Source organism: Scleropages formosus, chromosome 1 (assembly GCF_900964775.1).
Source record: "Scleropages formosus chromosome 1, fSclFor1.1, whole genome shotgun sequence".
NCBI classification, from domain to species: Eukaryota; Metazoa; Chordata; class Actinopteri; order Osteoglossiformes; family Osteoglossidae; genus Scleropages; species Scleropages formosus.
In genome coordinates this window covers 51,303,360-51,330,197 of record NC_041806.1, presented here as the reverse complement: position 1 = coordinate 51,330,197, position 26,838 = coordinate 51,303,360, and the positions used below count along the sequence as shown (strand labels likewise).

At 46.0% G+C, this 26,838-nt stretch overlaps 1 protein-coding gene across 1 annotated transcript; it reads left to right on the top strand.

Moving 5' to 3' along the window:
* Positions 1 to 3,145: 3,145 nt before the first annotated feature.
* LOC108920571 (GDNF family receptor alpha-4-like) lies at positions 3,146 to 19,683 on the top strand. Its single transcript, XM_018729428.2, has 7 exons — positions 3,146 to 3,422; positions 5,894 to 5,974; positions 8,735 to 9,080; positions 12,027 to 12,136; positions 12,685 to 12,819; positions 17,650 to 17,810; positions 18,581 to 19,683. Exons 1-7 carry the CDS (start codon positions 3,146 to 3,148, stop codon positions 18,713 to 18,715), a joined length of 1,245 nt encoding a protein of 414 aa, XP_018584944.2. The 3' UTR covers positions 18,716 to 19,683.
* The last annotated feature ends 7,155 nt before the right edge of the window (positions 19,684 to 26,838 follow it).

The window sequence follows — 26,838 nt, the reverse complement described above, 5'->3', positions numbered from 1 at the left end:
GAAAAATATATATAAAAGAGAGTGAGTCTCACGCAGCTTTTTTCTCTTTCTTCCTTGGATCTGTTATATAATGTCTTTTTTATGCCTGAGAACTTAGTAGCACTTGACTGGTCTGATAGAAAACTCAAAGGAAACATGTATTAATGGGTAAAAGGTGCAGTTTAAAAATAGGTGCAGTGTGATAAGACTGAAAAATACATTCATGAAACTTGATTTGGTTCACAGGCTGCCTACAAAAAAAGACAAATTAACACTCAGCTTAATTAATATTTATCAATTTTAAAGTTACTTAAATGTTCAGGGGCTTGGAAAATGAATCAGTTATTCATTAATTAAATCTGTTAATTAAATATTTACATTTTTACTGTAGAATTTCAGGCGCTTTTTATATTCAGGCACTTTTTATGCACTGTATGCCTTACTTTTTTTAAAAAAATTAGTGCTTAAGAGTATGGCACATCAAAGCTCTTGAAATTTTTAAATTACAGGCCATCATAAAATGACTTAAATCAAAAAAATTGCATTTGAAAATAAATCTGTAAATTATAACATTTACATAATAGTAATTTCTCACTGTAGGCCCCTTAGGCATTAGCCACTGGAGTCACTGAGTAATGACAGTCACGTTGCTGCTTTAAAATATACCCACAGAAATCATTTCAATAATCATTTTCTGCACGCTTCAATCTGTGCTCACACATTATAAGTTCAGTAAATTTGTAAAAGGTTTTTTTTTTCCACATTTACTCAAGTTACATCAATAGATATTGGAAGCGTCTGGAGTGAAGGCTGAGATGGCAGAACGACCAGGCATGCAGTTAAATCATTGTGGAGCGCCGGGGTGTGTCGGATTCAAGGAGTGACCTGTCAAGAGGTGGTACGGGGTGGTCTTATAGAGCTTTTATTAAAAATATGGAAAAAAACAGTTTAGCTGAAAACATAAATGCACCAAAAAGCAGTTTTTTCTTCCTGCAGTGCAAGTAACTCTCTTCCTCTCGCAGTCCGTTTGCATCCTGTGGCCGCACCTGACCCTCGTCTCTTAATCAGGTGAGGTATCATAAGAGGTTTGGTGCACCGGCTAAAGGGTCACTGCAGCAGAAATGAAATATCAAGGCCATGCGAAGATATAGTTTCTGGAATATGGTGGCGCAGTGGGTGATGCCAGTGCCTCAGAGAGCCTGAGTTGTTTGGTGGGTGTGTGGTTTGCACCCCGAAAACGCACATCGAGAAAGACTATGGCAAACCCCTTCGGTTCTGTCCCTCGCTGTGGAAATCACGTAAGCGGTCATTATGAGGCGACTTTGACTCGATGGCACGTCCGACACCGTCAAAGAGATACGTTGCGGTACAGAATCTCTCGGAGGGTCGAATTAGACGGGAAAAACTGTCTTTCTTTGTAGAAGGACCGAGACTGGGCCTTCAACCAAGGTCGTGCAGAAGTAGAGTTTAGTCGCACCCATACTTCTGGGTCAGTGTTACGCCATCTGATGACCGGAAGACAGACACAAATACAGTCCTCCAACCACAGCCAAAGAGCTGCTGGCCGAACCAGAGTCTGGGCTACAAATCTTGGCTCTGCTGCCCCTGCTAATGGAAGGCTTCCCTTCAGGAGACCCATCTCTCGTGTCCTCCACTTGGATCCAAATGGGCACCCTCAAGGACGGCAGTTTGCCCAGATGGTAAACAGCCGCTGCCCAAGAGCCCGGTTTCAATGCAGAGACGTAGTTAAAAGTCAAAGCATGAAAGACCTGAAGGATTTTCAAGGAGAATCTCTCAGCGAAATCCCTGTAAGATTGACCTCTTGGAGCAGGGTGCTGGGATGAAGAGTTTGAATAATGCAGGGCTCCCCTGGGTTCGGCTTGATCCGCAAACTGCAATCTGACCCCAAATCAAAGTCGGAATTTACCCAACCTCGATCTTGCGGAAGTATAAAAATAGAACGATGCTTAAGCTAAAATGTAGGAAAGTCAATGTGTTGGGTACCATCCTAATTCTTCTTGCCTTCTCCAATCAAGAAAGGTTGAGGTTGCACTGGGACCAATGCACCACCGGGTCTGTATCACCAGCACGACGGGTGAACGTGTGTGAATCATGGTCCTACGGTGAAAGATTGAACAAATAAAACAATTTGCAGCAAACAAACACGGAGCAAGTCCTGCGGTTGTTTATCGTTCGCCGTGATCCCGCTCGCCGCCTCGCCATTGGAACGCCAGGCCGTCTGTCTGTATCTCCGGGAAAATGAGCCAATTGGCCGACAGATTGATGAGTCGTATTCATGCGTGGCGGCTTTGCTTCGTTTCCCCGACAGAGTGTCCCGTAAATCCGTGCACATTGTTTTAACAAACGCAACGCAACTGCAGTTTGTTCATTCATGTTGGGGTGTTTTTTTCTTTCTCAAGTTGGATGGAAATTGCTCATCATGCGTAGGTGAGTGATAGAAGCGGTCTGAGTTAACAAGCCATGAGTCCGTTTTCCAGCCTGGGATCTGGAATCATAAATATGGTCCGGTTTGATCAGCTAAACATCTTGGTGTTGCTCCGAGTGTCTTTCTCCTGTAGTAATTTCTGTATCATGACAACAGAAAAAGAAAGCACTAATGAAACTGCCTGAAAAGACTAATTCTAATATTTTAGTATCAATATATTTGATTAATTGTGTAATTTTTACATTATAATATTTTAATATCTATATATGTTTTATTGTTATATTATACTATTATAGTATCAATAATTGGTTCAGTGCACTAATATAATTATGTAATAATAAGTAATTAATAGCACATTTAATAACTGTAAGATCAGTTTGTTCAAACTATTAATTTTAAGAATTTCAGTTTTCCTTTTTTAACTCTTTAGCAGTACAGTTGCAGCCCAGAAAGTTCACAGTAGTTTTGTTCACTCTTTTACACCCTTAACTCAGCAGTTACATCATCCAGCAACACATATCATCGGGCTTGGATACAGATCATTGCTTTTTTTTTCCATCATTCAGAAACTTCCAGTAAGGACCGTGTTTATATATCGACGCTTTAGCGCTATTGATTTACAGCATTAGGGCTCGAGCCGCAGCAGATGTTCTTCATCCACATGCTGTCCTCAGCAGGAGCTGACCCCACCCCTCCCGTGTCTCCCTGCGTCCGACAGGGATGCTGCAGGTGGCTCTGTCCGCGGGGCTCGACTGCCTGCAGGCCGGGGACAGCTGCTCCAGCGACGACAGCTGCAGCCCCAGGCTTCGAACCCTGCGCCAGTGCGTGGCGGGTGACGGCAGCATGAAGCTGGGACCCGGCGCCCGCAACCAGTGCACCAACGCCGTGAACGCCCTGCTCTCCAGCCCGCTGCACGGCTGCCAGTGCAAACGCGGCATGAAGAGGGAGAAGAACTGCTTGAGCATCTACTGGAGCCTGCACCAGTCCGTCCTGCACGGTGAGCTCAGCCTTGTGGGAAAAAAAACAGTGTGCACTGAACAGGGTCATTTTTACTGCGTCAGTTTGGGGAAAGTACCTTGACCTACGGTACTACAGCAGGATGCGGGATTTAAACCCATAACCTTCAAAGGGAGGCAACGGTTCGAACGGCTGCACTAAGTACTGCCCAAAGACACTGAGGACACTGAGACACTTTCACCGCAAACCACATCATGCAATGCATATAAATTATGCTGTAGTTCATAAAACAGCAGAAGCAAAATATCCATAAATGTCATATTTTCCCTGAATATTTCAGTCCGTATTCAACTTAGGAACAAGTATTAATCCCATTATAGTGTCTGTTCGGCGACATGTTTTTATTGTTGCCACGCGCAGCAGCTCTCAGAATCCAGCCCACACACAAACACACACACACACACACAGTCACACACATCGTCCCAAACCTCCCCTCCCCGACTCCAACATAAAAAGCTGCGAACCTGAAACAAGCCCAGCCTCCAGTTGTGCGCAGAAACACCGAGGGACCCTCATTCCTCAGCAAGATCCATTACGGCAGCACACAGCACACCAAGGCCCTGGTACTAGCCTTTGTAAGTGGTCTTGGGCAAAGTTTTCAGCATAATAATAATAATAATAATAATAATAATAATAATAATTGTGGAATGTCTGTTCAGTGGTGATAGCAGTAGTGGTGGGAGCTTTACAATCATTGAAGAAGGGCTATTACAAAAACTTGGAGATACCTCTATGCCAGTCAAGTGCTTGGATGAATTTCCTTGGTCTCTTGTCAACATCTTAATTAATAAATAATATAGTTTGAATGGACTCAGTACAAAAATTATTATGATTTTTTTTTTTTATTATTATTATTATTGTTGTTGTTAAAGAATTTCACTGAGGTTTTGAAAGAGCTACCAGAAGAGAGCAGGTCAATAATAACATCTGCCAAGGAACTGGAGATGGAAACAGATGTGGAAGAGCACAGGAGGGCTTCCAGAAAAATCGAGAAGTTCCACCCATGACTTGGAACGCTCAACAATGCAGATGGACAGATAATAAGCGATGCAGTGAAGATCAAGGAAGGATGGAGAAAATACGCTGAAGACTTGAGCAGCAGAGATATCAAAATCCCAAACACATTATAAAACACTGACTTTGAAGAAGGACCCTTGATCATCTGCCATGATGTAAGATGAGTGTTGAAGACACTGGTAAGAAGAAAAACCACTGGAACAGGTGGGATTGCCGCAGAAGTTCACAGCACACCAAGAATGAGTGAGTCAAGACATTCCCTAGTTTATGCCAACAAATTTAGGAAACATCAGAATGGCCAACAGACTGGAAACAGTCAGTTTCCAGTCACATTTATTCATTTAGTTGATGTTTTTCTCCAAATTGACTTGCAGCGTGAAACTACTTACAATTCTTTACTCATTTATAGGGCCGGGTAAGTTTACTGGAGTTATTTAGTGTAAGTTCGATAACATTCCAGGACCGAGGAAAGGCAAAGCAACAATGTGCAAACGATCGCAAAATTTCCCGTATTTCATAAACCAGGCAGAAACTGAGAATCGCCCAAAGTACCAGGAGGATTCGGAAAGGGATGGAGAACAAAGCATCATGGGAGTTGCGCAAAATATAGTTAAAAAAGGTGGAAGGGACCAAAAGGAGGTCTACGTGTGTTCCACTGACTGAGGGCAAAGCCTTGGGTTGTGGCGACTGTGATAAAATGCAGAATGTAAAGATCGTTCAGAAGATCATTGAAAGGTGTTTGAGTTCAGCCGCCCTCTATTTTCCTGTTAAAGCACCAAATGTTGCTTTTGATGACGACATGGAACGCATGTTTATTATCCTTAAAAAGCTGCCGCAAAAAGTTTGAGCTGCATCGCAATTCAAGGGAATTTCGGATGATTTTGTGACCCTTTTGGAACTACTTAGAACTACTTGACCACATGCACTGCATTGTGGGAACTGTGTACCCACGCTCTCAGCTGGTTTTCGGTACTCAAATATTTGTGTTTGCTTCCTCTGTTTTGCTTTAATTTTGCAATTATTAATTTATTTAAAACTGACCCTTCTTCCCTAAGTCAGGTCACACAGAGTATCACAGTAAGTTTTCTTTATGAAATCTATTCCTTATTTATGGTATCTATGCTGTAATGTCATTAATTGTTATTCATTATATTTTACTGTGCTGTGTAACTTTTCCCTTATGGTATTACGCTTCATTTAGGCTGATTTTGGGGTGAATTTTGGATGGGCTGAGAATGTATTGGATTTTTTTCCCATAACAGGTAGTGGAATAAATCATTTAATTTTTCAATTTTTCAGTCCATTTTCAGGAACAGATCAGGACCACATAATGCGGGATATGTGTATGTGGCCACCAAGAGTCTGCAACATGAGACTGAGGCCAATGACATGTACTCACGCTCCTCCTTAACCATATGCAACCTGTTGTGTCAGGACTGAACTTGGTGGAGAACTTCCCGTATGAGGCGGTGGAGAAGGACTACGACTATGTTCGTCTCGCCTCCATCGCAGCTGGTGAGTCTAGCCCTCATTTCTCGTTCTTACCATAACACCTGAACCAGAGGCGTTTGCATCACCCGTACATTAGTGGTGTTGTACAGCTTTGCTTTTCATTAACTTGGCCAAAGTGAGCTGTTTATTTTAGTTAATATGTCTTGACAAGTGCGAATTGCTTAGTTTTTCCTTTATTTTATATTTCTCTGGCAACTAATGTAATTAATAAAGCATTAAATTCCATTATGGCCAATTATACATTTGCTCCATTAACTTCGGTATTGGTTTCTAACTCTGAAAAATAGTTAAAAATTAGAAACGTGTTTGTGTCAATTAACTCAAATACTAAAATATACTGTTTTGCTTACTGGGCACATAGAAACCAGTCCAAATAATAAGTTTGTAGTCACCGGTTGTAAATACTGGTAAATGTGACACGTAAGTAAAGTTACAAACAGTGAACACAGAGGTGTGGCAGGGGACCTGAGAAGATTAATACTAATATTAATAATAATTCAAATATGGACACGTCTGACCAACTTGGAACTAGAAACAATAAAAAATAGTCGTAACTCAAGTCTCTGAGGTTGTGCCGTGCAGCCGAGAGCGAACCTGGGAAGAAATGTACCTACGTGCTTTCGGCAGGGTTTCCGTGGAGTATGAATAGGACCTTTTCAGTCATTTATTTACTGTTCGTGTACTATTTATTTACTTAGCTGACACTTCCTCCAAAGCAACTTACAGCTTGAATTTGCTAACAGTTATTTACTCATTTATACAGCAAGGTAATTTTTTTACTGAAGGACAGCAAGGGGAGAGTTCCGACCTGGGTCCTTTGAGTTCAAGGCAGCAGCTCTAACCACTATGCCACCTGCTGCCCTGTATAAAAATAAATGAGGAATCCATTAATTATTGAAAAAATGTAGCAAAAAATATAATAATAAATAGCGACAGTTCCGATTATTCCCATGGAATGATATTGGTCGGTCTGTTGAACTAAGTGGTAGGTTTTATATACAATAAAAAGGATAAGGGAAAAGGCCAAATAGAGGCGCTCTGATTTCATCCCATAGTCCTTGGACTGTGGTTCAAGTAAACTGGTGACTCTAAATTGCCCTCAGCACCTGTGTGTGTGTGTGTGTGTGTGTGTGTGTGTGTGTGTGTGTGTGATTTCCCTACTATGGACAGTCATAACTATCTCATGTTTCCGAGACACATTTGCACATACATTGGTATTTGTTCATCTACCTGACATTTATGATGTTAAGATGCTTACACTGATTTACTCATTTATACACCAAGATCATTCTTATTCGAGCAATTCAGGATTATTAGCACAATCATGGATACTACAGCAGGAGCAGGAATTCGAACCTATGACCCCCGAGTCCAGAAGCAAGAACTCTAATCACAATGCCCCCTACTGCCCCGTTTAAATTTTCTCAAAAGCAACTTACAATATTAAGCTGCATACAAGAGTGACTTTCCCGAGTGTGTTTCCACACTCTTGTCTGTATGGAGAGCAACCACAGACCTTGAACAGGCTGCTCCGACTGTGCAAGTTGGGCAACGATCAAAGGTGAGGTGAACATCATGCGGAGACAGGGCCAGACAGCTGACACCAGAACAAAGGCATTGGGTGATGATCTTCTCGGGTTCCCAGAGCCTCTCAGCATTTCTCTGCTTACTGTCCGTGATGTTTTTCTCCCAAGGACAGATGTGTCGACCCTTACACTCTTTCATGGGTATTGTGCAATTTCCTCCACTATCTATCTATCTATCTATCTATCTATCTATCTATCTATCTATCTATCCATCTATCATTCTATCGGTTCTATTGCATTTCATGCCTGGATTTGCTAAAGGTTCACCTTGGTCATGAGGTCACCACTTCCGTGATGCAGTACTACTGTAAACCCAAAAAGAAACAGTTTATCTTATGCCAAACTCAAGGCTCAGTATGTGCTTGCGGTCTGATTATGGTCACTGTGCAGTCATCCTGGTCCCGAGTGTCCCGGCAAAGGTGGTTCTGAGTTGGATGACCTTGTCTCAGAGAGCTGTCATTGGCTCCTGTGGGACGGATCAGAACCAGCCCCGTACGGCGGGTGCCGGAGCTTGGCCCATGGGGCTCGCCCCGGTGCAGATAGCCGGCGGCAGCAGGAGCGCAGCGAAGGCGCGTGATTGGACTATTGATCCGAACTGCTCGATGGGAACTTTCCTAATGATGGAGTGGAAATAAAGTGACACAATGTGGCCCTTCCACAGGACGCAGCGCTGCACTTATCTGCAGGACCACAGGAGGTGGCAGGTTCAGTGCCCACCTTTAACACTCCCTCAGGAAACACTTAAGGGTGAAGCTCGTCCCATCTGAAGCTGTATTCCCCACCCTCCACGTCAGCTTCCATTAATTATATTAGGGTTATGGTTAGTTGTGACTCAAGTTTAAGGTCAGAGCTAGTGTTAGTGTCAGGGTTAGGATTATGATTAGGGGTTAGAGTAAAGGTTACGGTCAAGAATTAGGATTAGGGTTAGGGTTTGAGGTAGGGTTAGGGTTAAGGTTAGGGTTACGGTTAGGGCGAGGATTATAAGGGTTAGGGTTAGAGTAATATTTAACATTAGGGTTTGGGATAGTTTTGATTCAAGGTCAAACTCATATTTTGGCACTGAAACTGTGATTAATTATGTGAAATGTCTGGGATTAGAGTCCATGTACAGGCTGGGTGTGTGACAAGAGTGCTGGTGCGTGATGCTTGACTCGGTCCAACGTCTGCACCCTCCCAGGTTCGGAGGTCGGTGTGTCCACGGTGAACCGGTGCCTGGATGCGGCCAAGGCGTGCAACGTGGACGAGACGTGCCAGAAACTGCGGACGGAATACGTGTCTGCGTGCATCAAGCCCTCGGCCCGGGCCGGAACCTGCAACCGACCCAAGTGCCACAAGGCACTGCGCAAGTTCTTCGACCGCGTGCCCCCCGAGTACACCCACGAGCTGCTCTTCTGCCCCTGCACGGACACGGCGTGTGCGGAGCGCCGCCGGCAGACCGTGGTGCCCGCCTGCTCCTACGAGGACAAGGAGAAGCCGAACTGCCTGGCGCAGCTGCGCACGTGTAAGGCCGACTACGTGTGCAGGTGAGTCGCCTACAGCCGTGACTGTCGCGTGTCAGAGACTCCGAGAACCTCTGTAGATCTGGAAACCAAGAAAACGGCGTAGTACAGCTACAGTCGTTCAAAACAACAGATGACGTTACGGTACCATGCTGTATCCTCCAAAGCGTCTTGTCCAGGGAACGAGTCCATTCCAGAGCAATGTACGCTGGGTCCTCAATTTCCAGACACAACTGGGACCGAAAGTCTGTTTGTAACTCCAAAGTAACTTTTACCACAAAATCACATTCAGTCAATAAAATAGTCACAATAGAAAAAGTCACAATAGAATCAATAAAAGCTGAATAAGACATCCTTCGTTCCAATTATTAAGGTTGAGTAAAACTCAGACAAAGCTATATTAAATTAAAAATATTTTATTTAAACATTTAAAAATATATATTAAAATGTTTTGTAACACTGTACATAACCACTTGTCCGGTGTTTGGTTACAGTGGCCTGCTGTATCGTTGGACATGACACTAGTGCATTGCAGTGAAACATTTTTATGAGGATTTTTGTTAGCTTCAACTACATTTAAATTAAAAGTCATTTAAAATTACTTAAAGTTAAAATGCCCCACATCTTCACAAAACCTCATTTTAAATCTGTTGGCCGATTCATCCCGTAAGCATGCAGAATGTTTGTCATGTTCTACTTTGAACTCTCTTTATTATCTACACAATCAGTGAAAAATAGATGAGCCTTGATTTATTTACGGTGAGTTGTAAAATATATATAGTGAATAAAAAATTTTCAGCTACAGCTAGATCAAAAGTAATTTAACATGACATTTCTCGTCTTGTTATTGATCACTGACATTCGTGAAGACCAGACACAAGCTGTGAACACTGTGAAAGTGATTTGAACGAACGTGGTCCTAAGCGTCGCTGCCGTTTGTATTCTGAGGGCATTTTGCTGCCAACTAATGGCGGTTTGGGGAAATGCAGGCTATTTTCGCTCGCATGGAAATTTTAGAAAACAGAACAATAAAAAATGCAGTAACTTGGATGTTTGTGTCACGAGAACCCAATTTAAAATGTTACGCAAAATATATAGTGCGGCATCCATAACAGAGCACACGCTCCACAGGAGACTCCAGGACACACAAAAGCCGCCGTCGTCCACCCTGTCCACACCACCAGCACCGAAACTAAGGGTTTATTCTGACTTCTTCCATTCAGGTGCAACAGGTTTTTTCACCCCTTTCTGGCTGAAATTAGTTCTCGTGTGTGTAAACTTTTAAATTGGCTTTGATGCAAATTGACGTTTTTCTTTGTGCGTTTTACGCAGGACAATTATGTGTTTAATTAAGTTCAACTGACTTCTAGATGAAGGCTGGAAGAAAAGCCTTCACCGTCTTGTCTGTTGCCAGGATGCAGGTTAGCTATCACAGCACTACAGAGATTATTCTCCACTGTAAATTACTTCGAGCTCCCGAGAGAACATATTTACATTTATTTACATAAAAGCACAAATACAGTTGGAGGAGCTCGCTATTCCACCTCTGCCTTCAACGGACTCAGTGTATTTGTTGTCTTGTTATCAGTTCTGGGAGGTCGTAGGTGGCGTACTCTTAGTTTTTAACGTTTTTTATTTTTTTCCATGTTATACACATATTTCTGTTAAACTTAAGTGGGACTTTTAACACAGTAAAGCAACAGCAGTTTATACAAGTTATTTTGCTTCACTTTCATTTGTTCAGTTTTTTTGCTGGTATTTTATAACACAGTATATGACCATGATTTCTCTGCGCATGGCCAGACCTGAGCTAATCGAATATTGGAATGACCGGAGCGTCCGGTACATCAAAATTTTACTTTTTCAATATATTCCGGAATTTTAAAAAAGAAAGAAAAAATTAAAAATGTCAATCTGCAAAATGGAAGACATTTTTTTTTAAAAGCTTAATTTAAATATGGTCTGGTGCATCAAAATATTCTATATTTTTCAGAATTTTCAAAAAAAAAATCTGAAAAAAATTATTTGCTCATTTGTTTCTTCTATGTGATGTACGTTGTTTTGGAGAAAAGCGTCTGCTAAATGAACACATGTAAATGTAAAAAAAAGTGCTTAGTGAATCAGCAGAATGACTTCCAAATGGTTAAAGTAATTGAATACACACACACACACACACACACACTTTCTGAACTGCTTGTCCCATATGGGGTCGCGGGGAACCGGAGCCTAACCCAGTAACACAGGGCGTAAGGCCGGAGGGGGAGGGGACACACCCAGGACGGGACGCCAGTCCATCGCAAGGCACCCCAAGCAGGAGTCGAACCCCAGACCCAATGGAGAGCAGGACCCGGTCCAACCCACTGCGCCATCGCACCCCTACTAATTGAATATTAATTGAAATATCTGAAGTGAGGAGGGTGTAGTGGCGCAGTGGGCTTGGCCGGGTCTCGCTCTCCGGCGGGTCTGGAGTTCGAGTCCCGCTTGGGGTGCCTTGTGATGGACTGGCATCCTGTCCTGGGTGTGTCCCCTCCCCCTCCGGCCTTGCGCCCTGTGTTGCAGGGTTAGGCTCTGGCTCGCCAGTCAGTGTGTGCGTGTGCGTGTGTGTGTGATATCTGAAGTGATTTTCAGGTGTAAGACACTCAGTGTACAACATAAAAATACTTGTGTCAGTTCAGGGTAAGTATCTTGACTGAGGGTATTTCAGTAGAAATTGGGATTCAAAATTGTCTTTCAAGTCTAAAGGCAGCGGCTCTCACTACTCTGCCACCTGCTGGCCATCATGGATTGGGGATGAATGACTTGTCTGCAAAGTGTGCAGGGGGGTGATATGCTGTAACATAGACTCTCCAGGTGTGGGCACACTCCCAGGCGCAGTCCTATCCCCAGGCCCTGATGAGGGTTAGGTTGGGCGCGGGGGGGGGTTCTGGCAAAGTGCCACCGAGCGACAGCTAACAGGCTACTGCTCACCAGGTCACGCCTGGCTCAGTTCCAGTACGACTGCCAACCCTCGGAGCAGACGGCCAGCGGCTGCAAACAGGACAGCTACGGAGCCTGTCTGCTGGCCTACACCGGTCTCATCGGTGAGTGTGTGTGCGTGTGTGTGTGTGTGTGTGTGTGTGTGTGTGAGAGACAAAGGGGGAAAGCGGTGACGTGCGAGCACCACTCCACACACACTGGCAGCTCAAGCTGTGCACATGGGTAAATCGGCTTTCCTCCCTTAACCGCCCACACAGGTACACGCTTGCAGGATTATAGGAAGTGTCCCCATTAAAGTGCGCATAAAAAAGGGGGGTGGGATGAAGATGGGTGGGGCAGGAGGCCGACGTGTTCACACATCACGAGTGCATCGGCGAGGCGTCGCTGATCTGCTCTTCTTTCTATCTGTCTGCCGCTCTCGTCCGTTCCTGGGGAGCACGAGACACAGACGGGCAGAAGGGCTGTTAAAGACACTGAGTGTGATGCTGCGCGTGACTGAGGGTAAAAGGTGAAAAACAGGGTAGCTGTGGCTGAACGGGGGGGCTGTCAGACAGGTGGCAATGGAAGGAAGGTGTTAAGAAAGAGTGAGACAGGCAGCGACTCCCTGTACGTGACACTTGGCGACTTTCACCTGTGTGACGCGTCTCTGCAGGCAGCACCATCACCCCAAACTATGTGGACAACTCCACGTCCAGCGTGTCCCCCTGGTGCTCCTGCTCCGCCAGCGGCAACCAGCGAGAGCAGTGCGTCGAGTTCCTTAACTACTTCACGGACAACGTCTGCCTGAGTGAGTTGACCCGGGAGGCCCCAGGAGGCCCCAGGAGGCCCCGTTGGTGGCTGAGCTTCCGAAAGGCACATCCGATGCCCTGAGATTCTGAGAAGCAACCGGACCTGGAGAAGAATCCACAGCACGTTCGCTTGATCGGGATTGCAGGTGACCAGATGCTGGAGTGACCGGACAGTCCGGTGCATCACAATATTATCTTCATTAATATATTTTCCAGGATTTTCAAAAAAAAAAAAAAGAAAAAACAGGGGGGTTGGGGGGGGAATCGGCAAAAATGTTTCTATTTCTTCAAAATTTTGCCGTACGGTTAACTGTAACCCTTATAACATTGTCACTAAACGCTAATAAGTTGACGTTCCAGTTCACGTGGTCATGTCACGTCCACCATGGCACAGTCATCGGTCATCGGCTTCCGTCAACATGGAGTGCCGACATCATGGGGAAACGATGCTCGACAAGATAGAAAGATGATATATTGGATTTGACATATTGATACATCGGAACTGATTTATTGATACATTGGAATGGAAAGTCATTCCATTTCGTGAAAACATTTAGAAGAGAGAAAACGGACCGTTCGATGGAGCATAAAGAAATCGGTGTCTTCCTGTCAGTGATTATGAGGGTTTCAAGGAATATGTGAATTATCATCTAGTATCAACACGTCATTCTTATCCGATGCAGAACTGAATGACCCCTGGGGGGGAGACATCAAATATGGACCTCTGTCGTTCGGTAGAATTCCATAATACACTGGTGCTTGAAAGTGCGGGAGCCCTCGTGTCCCTTCGTTTTACCACGAAATGGGGATTTAATGAGAATCAGTGTTTCTCACTTGACATAACAGGTGTGTAATGATCAATTCCATGTTTTCTTCAGAGGAAATCGTGTGTGGTAGAAACGCACAAGTAGTGCAGCTGTAAAAATAAGTGAACCCAAGTTGTACTGGTTCAACCAAGTAGGTAAGTAGAGTCACATGTGTAAATCATAGTCAATTATTCATTTCAGAAGTTTATTTGAATATTTCATGCAAGAATAATGACCATCCCTGTAGGGTTCATATACTTTGACACACCACAGCATATCTATCATTCCATGAATATAAAATGAGAGAGAATGAGGGTCCCGGTTGCGGTCGGCCCCCGAAATGCGCTCGTGCTCAGGCGACGGTGCCGACAGGTACTCAACGGCCGTTTCTGCCCTAAAGTTTGTCTTTCCGAACTGTTAAATGTGTCCACGGCTCATTTGCTGATACACGGGTTCAAGTGGTCTTCAAGGACTTCATAATTGAGGGTAATTTAATTTGCTGCAAAACTTAATGGGGCAAACAGGAAGGATGGAGTAAGAAGGGCGTCTGGAAACAAAGCAAAGTCGCCCGGAGGGAAGGGAAGGGCAGCTGATGTGGTAAAAGCGGTGTTCAGCGAGGGCCACTCTGGGCACTTCAGTCCAGCGCAGGTGATGAGGTGTGGGCCGTGTGGGCCGTGTGGGCCGTGTGGGCCGTGTGGGGCGCGTGGGACGCGTGGGCGCCGGAACGCTCGGCAGCATCACTTATGACTTTCAATCCACCCATATATTTTCTCAGCATTAATTTTTAACATTTATGAATCCATCAAAGTGGCGATGAGTACCGCCAGCGCGCAGTTTCAGTGGAGAACGGCGAGACGAACATCGAGCGGCGCGTTATTGGATATCAAATGGAACGTTATTTCATTTGCATACAGCAGCCACAGACACTTTCCGTCTCCCTCGAGTCTGACGTCACGAAAGACCCACCGTAAAGAAAAGGCACAGATGAGAATATTCTGCATCTGCAGTACTGATAATGTAATAGTACTATTGTATGAATCATTATAATCATTATAATACTGTAAAACAGCGTTTACTTACCTTCGTAACATCTTATAATGTTATAATAGAGACGGTCCCCGAGTTCCGATGATCCGACTTACGATTTTTCGACATTACGATGGTGCGATAGCGATACGCATTCAGTAGAAACCGTACTTTGAATTTTGAATTTTTCCCAGGCAAGCGATATGCGGTACGATACTCTCTTGATGCTGGGCGGCGGCAGCGATCGGCATCTCCCGGTCTGTCACGCAGTTTCTATATAGATACCCCCGTGCGTCTACATTGTGTTCCGTGAATCCATCACGTCTACGAAACGCCCATCTGTGTCTCCCGCTACTCGTGGGAAGAAGAGGAGGAAGGGAATTACTGTTGAGGAGAAACTCAAGATAATTGCCCAGCATGATGGCGACAAGCCCGTAATGGCCATCGCACCTGAACTTGGACTTTCGCAATCGCCGACCTCGACCGTCTTAAAGGATAAGAAGCGATGATGTTCGATAGGTTAGGTCTATTAAGTGCATTTTCGAGTTACGATGGGTTTATCGGAACATAACCCCATCGTAAATCGGGGGCCATCTGTATTGTAATTGTATGGCGGTGGCACGAAGGGTTTGGCCGGGTCCCGCTCTCTGGTGGGTCTGGGGGTCGAGTCCCGCTTGGGGTGCCCTGCGACAGACTGGCATCCCATCCTGGTTGTGTCCCCTCCCCCTCCAGCCCTACGCCCTGTGTCACCGGGTTAGGCTCCGGTTCACCGCGACCCCGCTCCGGATAAGCAGTTTCACACAGTGCGTGCGAATGATTGTATGTATTTATAATTTGTATACTAACTTGCAATGATATGAAAGTCCCATCAACGGACGGGGTGTGAGCACAGAGCACTTCCAGAGGCAGAAACCCGGCTGTACTTTATTTCGGCTTTGAAAATAACGGTTTTGAGAGAAGTGCAGGTGTCGGAAGAGAGCGAGAACATATACACGGGTACCCAGAGTATACGTCTTTAACGAACACTTAAAACACATAAAGCTCGACTGTGTATAAGTGCAGGATCCCAGGAGCACTTTTCTAAGACACTGTGTGTCAGATTCACAACCGGTGCTGGAGGCGAAAGCTGTGAAAATTTACAGCGAGCGTTACCTTGGGAACGGCAGAACTTCGCCGACCCGGAGCGCTACTGACGTGCTGCACGAGCACTTTTAATTCTAGACGCTCCTTCTGCTTAACGCACACTTCATTCTTGTTGACCGCCACTTTTTTTTCTGAATCTCATCGTGTGAAGATGAGACGAAGGGTGAAGTCCTGAAGTCATCCTCATGACAGATCGGTGCTGCGTTGCTCTGACCCTCAGAGGAGCCCGTGAGGTGACCCTTGTGAACTCACTGTGTTGTCAAACTCTTGTTTTTGCCGTCACACAGAAAGTGTTTTTGTGTTGAACCCCCCCGCCCCATCCCCAAGGAGCGAAGCACCCAACCTCAGCAGAGCACTGCAGGGGATGACTGACACCAAGGGAGCATGAGGGTAAACAGACCATGGCGGAGGACCGTGCGGTCCCTCTGCTCCAGCAGCCATGCGACAGTGTACTGACATTTATAACAACTCACTTGTTTACCGGATGTTTTTTTTCTCCAAAGTGACTTTCAGCGTTCAGATATTGAGTGTGTATCATACAGCCGCTTCGCACGTTCCTCTCATTTATGGAAACAAAGCGCGATCCGCCTTCGCCGACACATCCCGGCCACCGGGGGCAGCAGAGCAGTGCTGTGGTTAAAGTCGCTGCCCTCACACTCAAGCGACCCGTGTTTGAATCCCACCTCCTGCCCTAGGGCCCTTGATCAAAGTACTTGTATAAATGGGTAAATCGGTGTAAGTAGCTTAACACGAAGTGGCTTTGGAGAAAGGCATCAGACAAATAAACGTAACTATCCACCTCCCGCTCCATCATCAAGAACCTTCACCATCACCCTCCCGGGGTCCCTTCTCACCCTCCCAGCAGTGTAGTAAACAATGTGATTTTCTGTACTTTTCAAAGCGTCGCACAGAATCGATGTCTAACTGCTGCTTTGCACCGAGTGCCGTTGGATCGATGGTCTTTTCCGGCGCCTGCAGGACCCAAGTCTGCAGCACGCAATATGGAAAAAAAAACACTCATCTTTACTACATGATTACTGAAGTTACGAAAGATAAGTACCTAATTATCATTCCTAACAATCTGTCAGATGATATGTTATCAGAGCGCTTATTTTGTTCTTCACAAAGTGCATCACAACCAGGGTGAAAGAGCAGATATTTCACATATTCCGCCGTTCCGTATTTATGCCTGTGCTTTGACCAGTTCACATACTATTGGTGTCTTTTTTTCCCTTTTCACCACTGAAATACTAATGAGGGTTGACCTTGACCCCTCATTGCTGCGTCACATACATGTCATCTACGTGACTTTTTAAAAAGATGATCCTAATGCGAGGGAAGAGGCCGACGCAAAGGATATTACAGGTCCTTCTAGTTCTGCATTTCCAAAAAAAAATTTTGTGAGATGAGAGTTGTTAGCTTGGAAATCACTTCAAATACTGAAATTAAGTGATTTTTTTTTAAAAAGCAATTTTGGTTTCTTTTTGCATATTAACCAGCTATTTAAGAGAGAAATTACTAATCATCATAGAGCCATGTTGGAAGAAGGCGCAACATTTACACTTTCTTACCAAATCTGAACTCAAATCAAGTTTTTTTGCCAGTATATCACTTCAAAATATTGAAAGAAAATCTATGTATGAAACAATCAGCGTTCCACTTTGTTGATTTTTTTCCTTTTTTTTCTGGAAAATTTATTTGGAAAAAATATCGTAATGCGCTGGGCTCTCCGGTCATTCCGACATGAGGTCACCCCAGGTTTGGTCACAGAGCAAACATAAACACTTCGTTTTGGCTTCTATGAACCCGAAGGCTGTTGAGCACAATTAAAACGCGACTTCGTTTCCAACACAGAAAATGCGATTCTGGCCTTTGGAAATGGGACGGACCTGAACTCCACTCCGAACCAGCTGGGACAACCGAACCCGGTAACAGACAGCGAGGACCCAGCCACCACTCCGCCTCTTGTCATGGAGACAGAGCAGAACCTCCTCAGCATTCTGATACCCTCACAGGTACATGGGTTCCTGCATGCAGCTGTTCCCAAATATAAAGTTCCAGGTGCTCTGGTTTCCTCCTACACTCAAAAGACAGGTTTCGGGTGAACTGGGGAAGCCAAAGTACGTGTAGTGTGTCTGTGTGCGTGTGTGTGTTACGTTGTAGAAATGTATGAATGTGACTGTAAGCAGTTTACCGTAGTGTATCTAACGCTGTAAACCGCACTGGATAAAGGTGTCAGATAAATACCGGTTAATAATCATCGTGCATCATTTGAACGAAGAAATACAGATGTAGGTGCTGCCAGCCGAAGACGTAGGGCTGCAGGTCATAAAGAGGGAACTCATACAGTCGCTGGTTCGTGATTCATTCTGCAACGCGTTGCATGAAGCGAGGAAACCCATCGGACAGTCAGGGTCACATCCATTTTACTGCACTTGGAAGGTAACCCGGATCACGCTAGATAACGGGGGGAATTTCTCAGCCCAGAAACTTTTAGAGCTCCGCCTGCAAGTTTCACTGTCTTTATTGAACAAATAAGACTAATCTGAGAGCACAAGGGTGAGCATCGGTTCTCACGAGATGCGTCGTCAGCCCAGGGATCCCGACCGCAGTCGCGTTTCTCAACTCCAGCAACGCAGCCGGTGGGTTTTCAGACAACTGTGGTGAAACTGTCTTTCTTTCTGTTTCGCTGCCAGTTGGAAGGGAACACCGTGGGGCAACGATGGGCTGCGCATGAAAAAGCAGCCGTTTGCAGATCTCACACGTCTGTCTCCATTCGCTCCAGGCTACCGAAAAGGACAAGCTATGGCAAGACTCCACGGTCCCGTCCCATGGGCTCTCCAGCCGGGGCAGCGCTGTTACACCCCTGGGTGCCTGGACCTGCCTCCTGCTCGTCGGACTGCTCGGCTCTGTTCACTAGAGGGTGCCACCACTCTTGGAACCACGAGGGGCTGGGCGGTGGAGGGCGATAATTTGGTGTATAGGGGAAGCGAGGGCCACCGCCCTCCCCGCTCACTACTTACAGTAATCTCTTTTGTTATCTTTAATCTTTCGAGGTCGAGTTGCTATTGAAAGTCCTTGATGGCGACAGGGGTTTCAAGGGGCACACCCATTCCCACAGACACGTCCCACCATGTACAGTTCAACTGGGAGGAGGTTAGGGGAGGGAGTGGCCCGCAAGCCCCTTCTCGTGGGTCGGCCTTGCATTTTATTGTCTTGTATATTTCACTCTTTCCGAAGAGGACATTCCAACACGTCTCCATTTGTCGAGAAGATTTCTTTCAGGCACTGCCATCCAGAAGCGTCCTCGGGCGTCCGTGTTGTGATTCACGCCATTCTCGGTCATTGCAAACGAAGTGTTCCGGTATCCGAACCAACGCCGATGCGTGCGATCGGACGGAGGAGCGCGCGCAGTTCTGAGCTCAGATACTTTTTATTCGTTATTTTGTATGATGCCTGTTGGGTCAATCTTGCCGGGACGCGTCTCGCTGCTGCTCCGCTGGCCGCGACTCACCGGGGACTCTGGAGTGGCCGAGCGAGTCCGGACCAATGTGAAATAGCTATCCCCAGTGCGGTGTGCCAACATAGTGTTCACATGTCCCCCTGACGGTCCGAAATGCGGAGCAGTCACCCTCACCAGTCCCATTACCCACCAAACGGGAAGCCCCCATACGTTTATTTCTCCTTCCCAAGACCCCTGTGACACTCACGACCAAGCCATGGAGTGACCGTGTCCTTGTCTCATCTTGTACAGTGCCACACAACCTGTGTTGCAGGGGGGCTGGTGGGAGGGCGATGCCGAGGGGGTGAAGGGGCAGGGCGGTTGGGGCTTAGCACCCGGGGTTTGCAGCTGAGGACGTGCCCCATCGCACACATGGACTGTGGCTTTCTTACAGCAACATACATGTACTTGCTGCAAATAAAAGCTGTCAGATGAAAGAAAAGCCTGATGTTTCTTGTTCTGTTCAGGAGTGGGAGGTGAGCACTTCTTGGTACTCTCTGTGGATTGTTCTGGTTTGACAATGAAATGTGTTTTCCTTTAAAGGACGGGTCCAGACATAAGCAAATGAGTTTTCGTTGCGATGCTACGCTAGGTTCCAACCTCGTGATCGACTGTCGGACAACATTCGAGAACTGGACCCGACATCACAGTTGCGGTAACGTCACTTCTGTTACAACTGCGGAAATGTTTTCGTGGCAATGGTTCGGAAAGTTTCATTACAGACACTGCCTGTGAAGACTTTCCTAAACCATTGCAGTGAGAACTCAAGGAGGAAGTGATACAGTGATCTAATTAAAATGTAAAAAGTAATACGATTTAAAAGTTTCAATAAATCCAGGTGGAGAAAATCTCAAGAAAGAGCCTTTCATGTGAGATTTTTTTGATATGAGAAAAGTGTAATATCCTATCGTAATATCTTGCTGAGCAGTTCTGTCATTACAAGGACATCTAGCTTGCTCTCTGAGAGCAGTCACACTGTGCTGGTTTTCAGACCTGCTCTTCATGGACATCATGGTCATATTATGGGCTCACCACCTACAAGGTGAACTGGTAATGGAGACTGGGAGGTGGAAAAGTACTGGCTCGATGTAACTGGTGTCCATTCCTCACATAGCATGGGCTTTGGAACCTAAGTTCTCCATCGGGGTGGTCTCAGTCCTCCTCTGGAGTTCATCCTTGTGAACACAGGTGGGTATAGGGATAGGGATACTGACAAGCCCCAGGCGGAGGGCTGTGCAGATACACTTCTTCCGAGTAGAGAAAGGAATGAGATGAAAACTGTTGTACGTGCCAAAGAACTGATGAAATTATGCAGCCTTATTAGAGAAGGTTGGTGATGTACTCGAGAGGGTGTCGCCTACGGACTCAATAGTCCTACTGGAGGACTTCAGCGCTCACAGTGGGGATGCTGGCAGTACTTGGAGGGGTGTGATTGGGAATAAAGGTTTGCTACACACAAGGAGGCTCATCAGTTGACCTTGTACCAGAGCACCTGGGGCCAAAATGATGCTCAACTTTGTGGTCAGTAATCAACTTTGTGGTCATGTCATCCAACTGGAGGCCATATGTTCTGGACACTCGGTTGAAGAGGGGACAGAGGTATCAACAGACGACCATATGGTGCTGAGGTGGACTCAACATACGGGGCACCGGCTGGGAGACCTGGGAGACCCAAAAGCTCTGAGAGGCTTTTCTGGGAATGACTGAAGATCAGGTCAGAGTTCAGAGATCAGTTTAACTGCCATCTCTAAGAGAACTTCTCCCTTGTCCCAAGTGATGACTGCGACATTGAGTCAGAATGGACTGTGTTTAACATGTCACTCATGGACAGAGCTGCTGGACGTGCTGCTCTGAGCACAGCTAGTGAAATTCATGCTGGCAACTCTAGGATCTCCTAATAAGCACCAGCAGTGAGGGAAACTGATGAGCTGAAGAAGGTGGGGAAGGAGTGGTCCTGCACAGGTGGCGCTAAGCAAGGGTGACGAAGTGCCAACCACTCCTGGGGACATTTTTCAGTAGTGGAAGGGACTCTTTGAGGATCCATTGCTGTTTTCAAAGTTACCATGGTAGTGTAAGGCCTCTGTAATAGCAAGGCTGTAGGGGTGGATGAGGTTTTCCTGGAGGTGTTCAAAGCACTGCACAGTGTCGGGGTTGCGTGACACATTCACCTTTTCAGCGTTCCGTGGAAGGCAGAAAAGGTACCTCTGGATAGACCAACTAGGGTGGTGTCCTTGTATTTAAAGAAGGGGACCAGAGCATGTATTCTAACTTCAGGGGATCACATTCCTCAGCCTCTCAGGCAAAGTTTATGCCATGATATAGCATTTCTCCTTAGCAATTTGTTTTGACAGCGCATGGAAATACATTACTCCAGTCTGTATGTGCTTTTCAGACTTGTAAAAGATGTAAAAAACCCATTACACTGCATTATGTTGAGGAACACATTGATAGTGAAAACATTGTCTGAAGCCGCTTGTCCCAAGCGGGGACGCAGCAAGCCGGAGCCTAACCCGGCGACAAAGGGCGCAAGGCTGGAGGGGGAGGGGACACAGCCAGGACGGGACGCCAGTCCATCACAAGGCACCCCAAGTGGGACTCGAACCCGAGACCCGCCAGAGAGCAGGACCCGGTCAAACCCGCTGCGCCACCGCACCCGCCGGATAATGAAAAAATTAGTGTAAATCCACAGTTTAGTTTAGTGCTATGGAGGTTTGATAGTTATTAAGCTTGGGGTGATGGTACCCTTTACAAGTAGCTGCTGTCGCTTTGTTGTTCCTTTTCCTTCGATTTTTCAATTTCAAGAAGAAATCATAACAGTATGTGGCATGCCAAAGCGTGGAGACAGGGACGGGGTTGCCGCAGCTGAGGCTAATTAAGAATCCTGTTTCTCCCCTGTGGTCGACAGTGAAGAGAGGAGACAGAGGGAGAGATGGAGAAAGAGACGGAGAGAGAGAGATGGAGAAGCCCACCACGAGAACACAGCACGAGACAACGACCCCCGGCCCCTTCCCGAACGACCCCGGAGAACCCCCCCAGTACCCGTTCCCTGTACCCCCTTTTCCTCCCCTCCCTTCCTCGTAATCGAGGATCACGTCGGTCGCTCGTGACAATTGAATAAAGCGGAGCACGAGAGCAACGCACCTGCGGTCTCTGGCGTTGTCTGTGCTACACAGCAATATATATATAGTGTTAAGGAATGTATATGCACAGTGGTTCGCTGGCATTAAAAACACATCAGACAGCTTTACCGAGGAGGCGATAGCAGTGTTCTCTCCCCGTGACTTTCAGCTGGTCCACAGAGAGTCGTGGTCTCCCCGGTTAAACACAAGTTTGCCGTGTGTCTACAATCAATCAGCAAAGACGTTGGGCTCCGCCTTGCGAATGAAGAACGGCCCCCGGCCCATCGTGTGGCGGTTACGCTCTCGTGTGTCGGAGGGATCCAACGCTGAGCTTATCTCGTATGCATTCACAATGATTGCACTGATTTCTTGTAAGAAAACGCAGCCGGTTTGCTAGAATAACTTCTTCAAATATCAAGGGTGCCGCTACCGCACATTTATAACCCGTGAGGCACTGTGATGTTCAAGGTGGAGAGAGAAAAACGTCCACTCGTTTCGCACTAGAGGAGCGAGCAAAAGGCCGAGCGCTTGAAACGTCACCTTTACTCCATACCTGTGGAAGCTGCAACTCCACTGCAAAACCAACTGTAGTGTTACTTCTACCTGCGATTACACTGCCCAAGTGACCAGATTAACTCCATCAGTGTAGTCTGCTTAGATGACACCTTTAACGCCCTTTTATCATCTCGAGACCAAGCAAAAAAGGCGTTTGGCTACATTTTAGGATGTCTAGGGACTTGTCCAAGCCGAACCCCATAGAAACATGGTATAAAACCCCGTAAAACACGGTATCATTTAAAAGCATGGATTGCTCTCTGAAATGTGCATTAGGGCTCAGTGTGGTAGCATGTACAGTTTCAGGAGATGCACTTGTGATTATGTTTCTTGTCCCAGACCACCTCGGATTTGCGTGGGACCAGCAGCTGGAGTTATAATAGTCACAAGACTGCGGTCTTTTATTTTGCCTGTAATAATTTGATTAGTTTAATTGGCAAAATTAGATTTTATTGGCACAACAGATTTAATTTATGGAAAAAATATTTCAATAAAGAAAGGGGGCGCGGTGGCGCAGTGGGTTGGACCGGGTCCTGCTCTCCGGTGGGTCTGGGGTTCGAGTCCCGCTTGGAATGCCTTGCGACGGACTGGCGTCCCGTCCTGGGTGCGTCCCCTTCCCCTCCGGCCTTACGCCCTGTGTTGCCGGGTTAGGCTCCGGCTCACCATGACCCCGTATGGGATGAGCGGTTCAGAAAATGCGTGTGTGTATTTTGATAGATATATATTTTCCTATGAGTTAAGGCAATATGATCGTTCAGAATACGAAAAAGCTTCATTTCACCGACGCATGAAAGTAACATCAATTCTTCGACTTGATTTTTTTCCTTTCTTTCTAAATGTAAGTACTTTTTTTGGGGTGAGTGTTTTTACCAGACTATGTTTTTCCCCATCGTTTAGAACTTCCACTCGAAGAACAGACGGAAACACGACCTGCTCAGAGTGTCCCGAAACTCCAACTCCACTCGGTTGCGTGGCTTAAAAATTAAACATTTTCCACCATAACTGTAAAATCAACAACACGCTACATTTACCTACTGGGATTTTATTTGAGCCAGAGCCCATTTTGCCTGTTTTATTGTACTGACTGTACTGACTGCACAATAATAATTGACTATAAATAATTTAAATGTCAGGCTTTGTATCTGACAGGTTGCCTTAACCACTGAGGGGTTCAGGACTTTGCGGTAAAACGGTTCCCTCAATGGTTTCTCTACACTCTGTGCGTGAGAGCAGTCCTGGATAAAACGCTGGATCCATCAGGCTGCGGGTGTGAAGGCTGTTGCCACGACTGCGCTCCAGAATGTCATCGCGCTTCACAATGAATGGAAAAGAACGCCGTCGAAACTCTCCATAGAATCAGAGGATTAAATCTCTTTTATAATTAAAATCATTTTTGTTGAAAATTGCATTAGTCCTACTTGTACACCTGTACTTATTATTTTTGCGATTCTCCAGCGAACACTGAGCCCTTGACTGTAGACATTTCCTAGAGCGCACTGCAAATAAGCACAGAAAACGGGACTTAAAAAACGAAGGATGTAAACATCAAGTCCAGTCCCCGTCACCGTGTTTGACAGATCGGTGCAGGAACGCGGCCCTTACACGACGTCCTGGAGAGGGGGGCGGGGCGAACGCCGCCCAGGTACTAAATCGCCGCTTTTGTTCCGGAAACAAAGAGGGCCGGTCATTTGCATTCCAATGCTTTTTGGCGAGCACCTCGCAATTACAGACACCAAGGGCAACCGACACAGAAACAAAGAGCTGAGGACCGGGTCCCAGTGGACGCGCACAAAATAGAATTAGTCACTCGAACCATGAGAGAACGCACTAATTGTAATTAAGGGTCATCGAGGTTGGACACCATTATCATCATTGACAAGAATCATCATTTGCTCAGCGACCTTTTCTTTCTCATATGGAGTCGCGATTCCCTCTGGGCCGGTTCTGCCCAAATTAGCATGAACGATCTCTACGCTGCCGCTCGACCTTACAGATGTCGGCGAGGCGGTTGGCTGTCATACCTGAGAGACGTGGAACGGCCTGGAGCTGCTGCAAAGCTTGTGGGAGCCCTGGGGGTCTGGGAGTCTATACCAGACAGTAGGTAGCTTATCATCTGGGAAAAGACATATGAAATATTACACAAACGGAATAATTAGGGAGACTAAATATATAAACAAGGAACACAAGGGCTTCCTACCGCTGCCAACAAAACACCCCCTGCAAATTCTTCGTTCTGGGATCATTCCCCATGGACCAGTCTTCAAACTGTGACAAACACTCCTGCTCAGGGACCGTATTTACCTTCAGATTTACATGAAAATTTACATTTATTCATTTCGCATATGCTTGTCTCCAAAGTAGATACACAACTCGGCTATAGATACGGAACTGATGTATATAGAAGTGAAGGAAACACAGAGGTGGTGGTGACAGATGGTGCATCGTGGGTTTACGGAGCAGTTAGGAGATCAGGAGACAAGTGACTTTGAAAGAGATTGCTTTGAGACTCTTCTTCTTGACTGTCGAAAGGGATTCAGGCGCTCTGAGGGACAGAGGGAGCTCATTCCACCACACCGGAGCCAAAACCAAGAACCTACTGGTTTCAGTTTTGATCTCTCCAGCATGAGAGCACCAATTATATCACGTTTTTTTCCGCTGTCAGACAACCCCGTGAAGGAGTCAGGTACTTGCTTATACATGACACAGCATTACCATATTGCATTAAGATTGTGTGTGTGTTGCCACTTCTCCCTCCATGGGTTCACGACCCGAGATTTAATGAAGCACTAACGGCACTTAGCCGGGCCGTTCCTCTGAGCGGGGAGGGTTTGGTCGTGCACTGCAACAGTGGGGGCTGTTCATAGTTCTTATTCCTGATGCAATACATTCCCGAATACGTTTACGTGTATTCATGTATCAGACACGTTTCTCCAAAGCGACGTACATCTCATTCTTAAGTACAGTTAGTTTCTTTCTACCATATGAACCAGTGCTCATCACACGAGTAGCCGCATAAAACTTTATCCCAATATCGACATTTCCGAATCACCTGGGTGTGACCCCTCCCCCTCCAGCCTTGCGCCCCGTGTTGCTGGGTTAGATTCCGGTCCGCTGTGACCCCGCTTGGGACAAGCGATTTCAGGCAGTGGGTGGGTGTGTGTGTAAAGGTTTATCCGGACATCATCGTAAAGTTAGAGTGCATGAACATCGATTCATTTAGCTGATGCTTTTCTCCAAAGCAACTTACAATGTTAGCCTACCTACAATTGTTTATCCCTTTCTACAGCTGGGATGTTTTACTAGAGCAATTTTAGGATAAGTACCTTGCTCAAGGGTACTACAGCCACAGGTGGGGATCAAACCAGCACCCTTCGGTTCCACAGGCAGTAGTTCCAACCACTACACTAGCAGCTACATGAACTTAGGAGATGATGGGCAAAGTGAGTCTGGAAGAGATGAATTTTAAGACCCTTTCTAAATGCGACAGAGATTCAGCAGTTCTGAGGGTTTGAGGGGGAGGTCGTTCCACCACGAAGGAGCCAGAACTAAGGACCTTCGAATACATATTTATTTTTTTATATTTATGTGACTAATTTAGTTCATTATACCACGATTACCATGATTTGGAAGAAAAGGGAGCTCATGCAGGGGTACGCGATGACTTGGACCGGGAACGACTGCTCTAATGTAACTTAATGGGCAGATTCCTTCTCTTGAGATCAGTCCTACGGCTCTGATGTCCATCATGGAATGTGGCTTGAAGGCTGAAAGCCACATTAGAACTGCACCTGTTCTGGGGGGACAATGGATAGAAAGAGAATGCAGCGTCACCACAACATGGCTCTAAATACAGTGCAGCTTTGAACG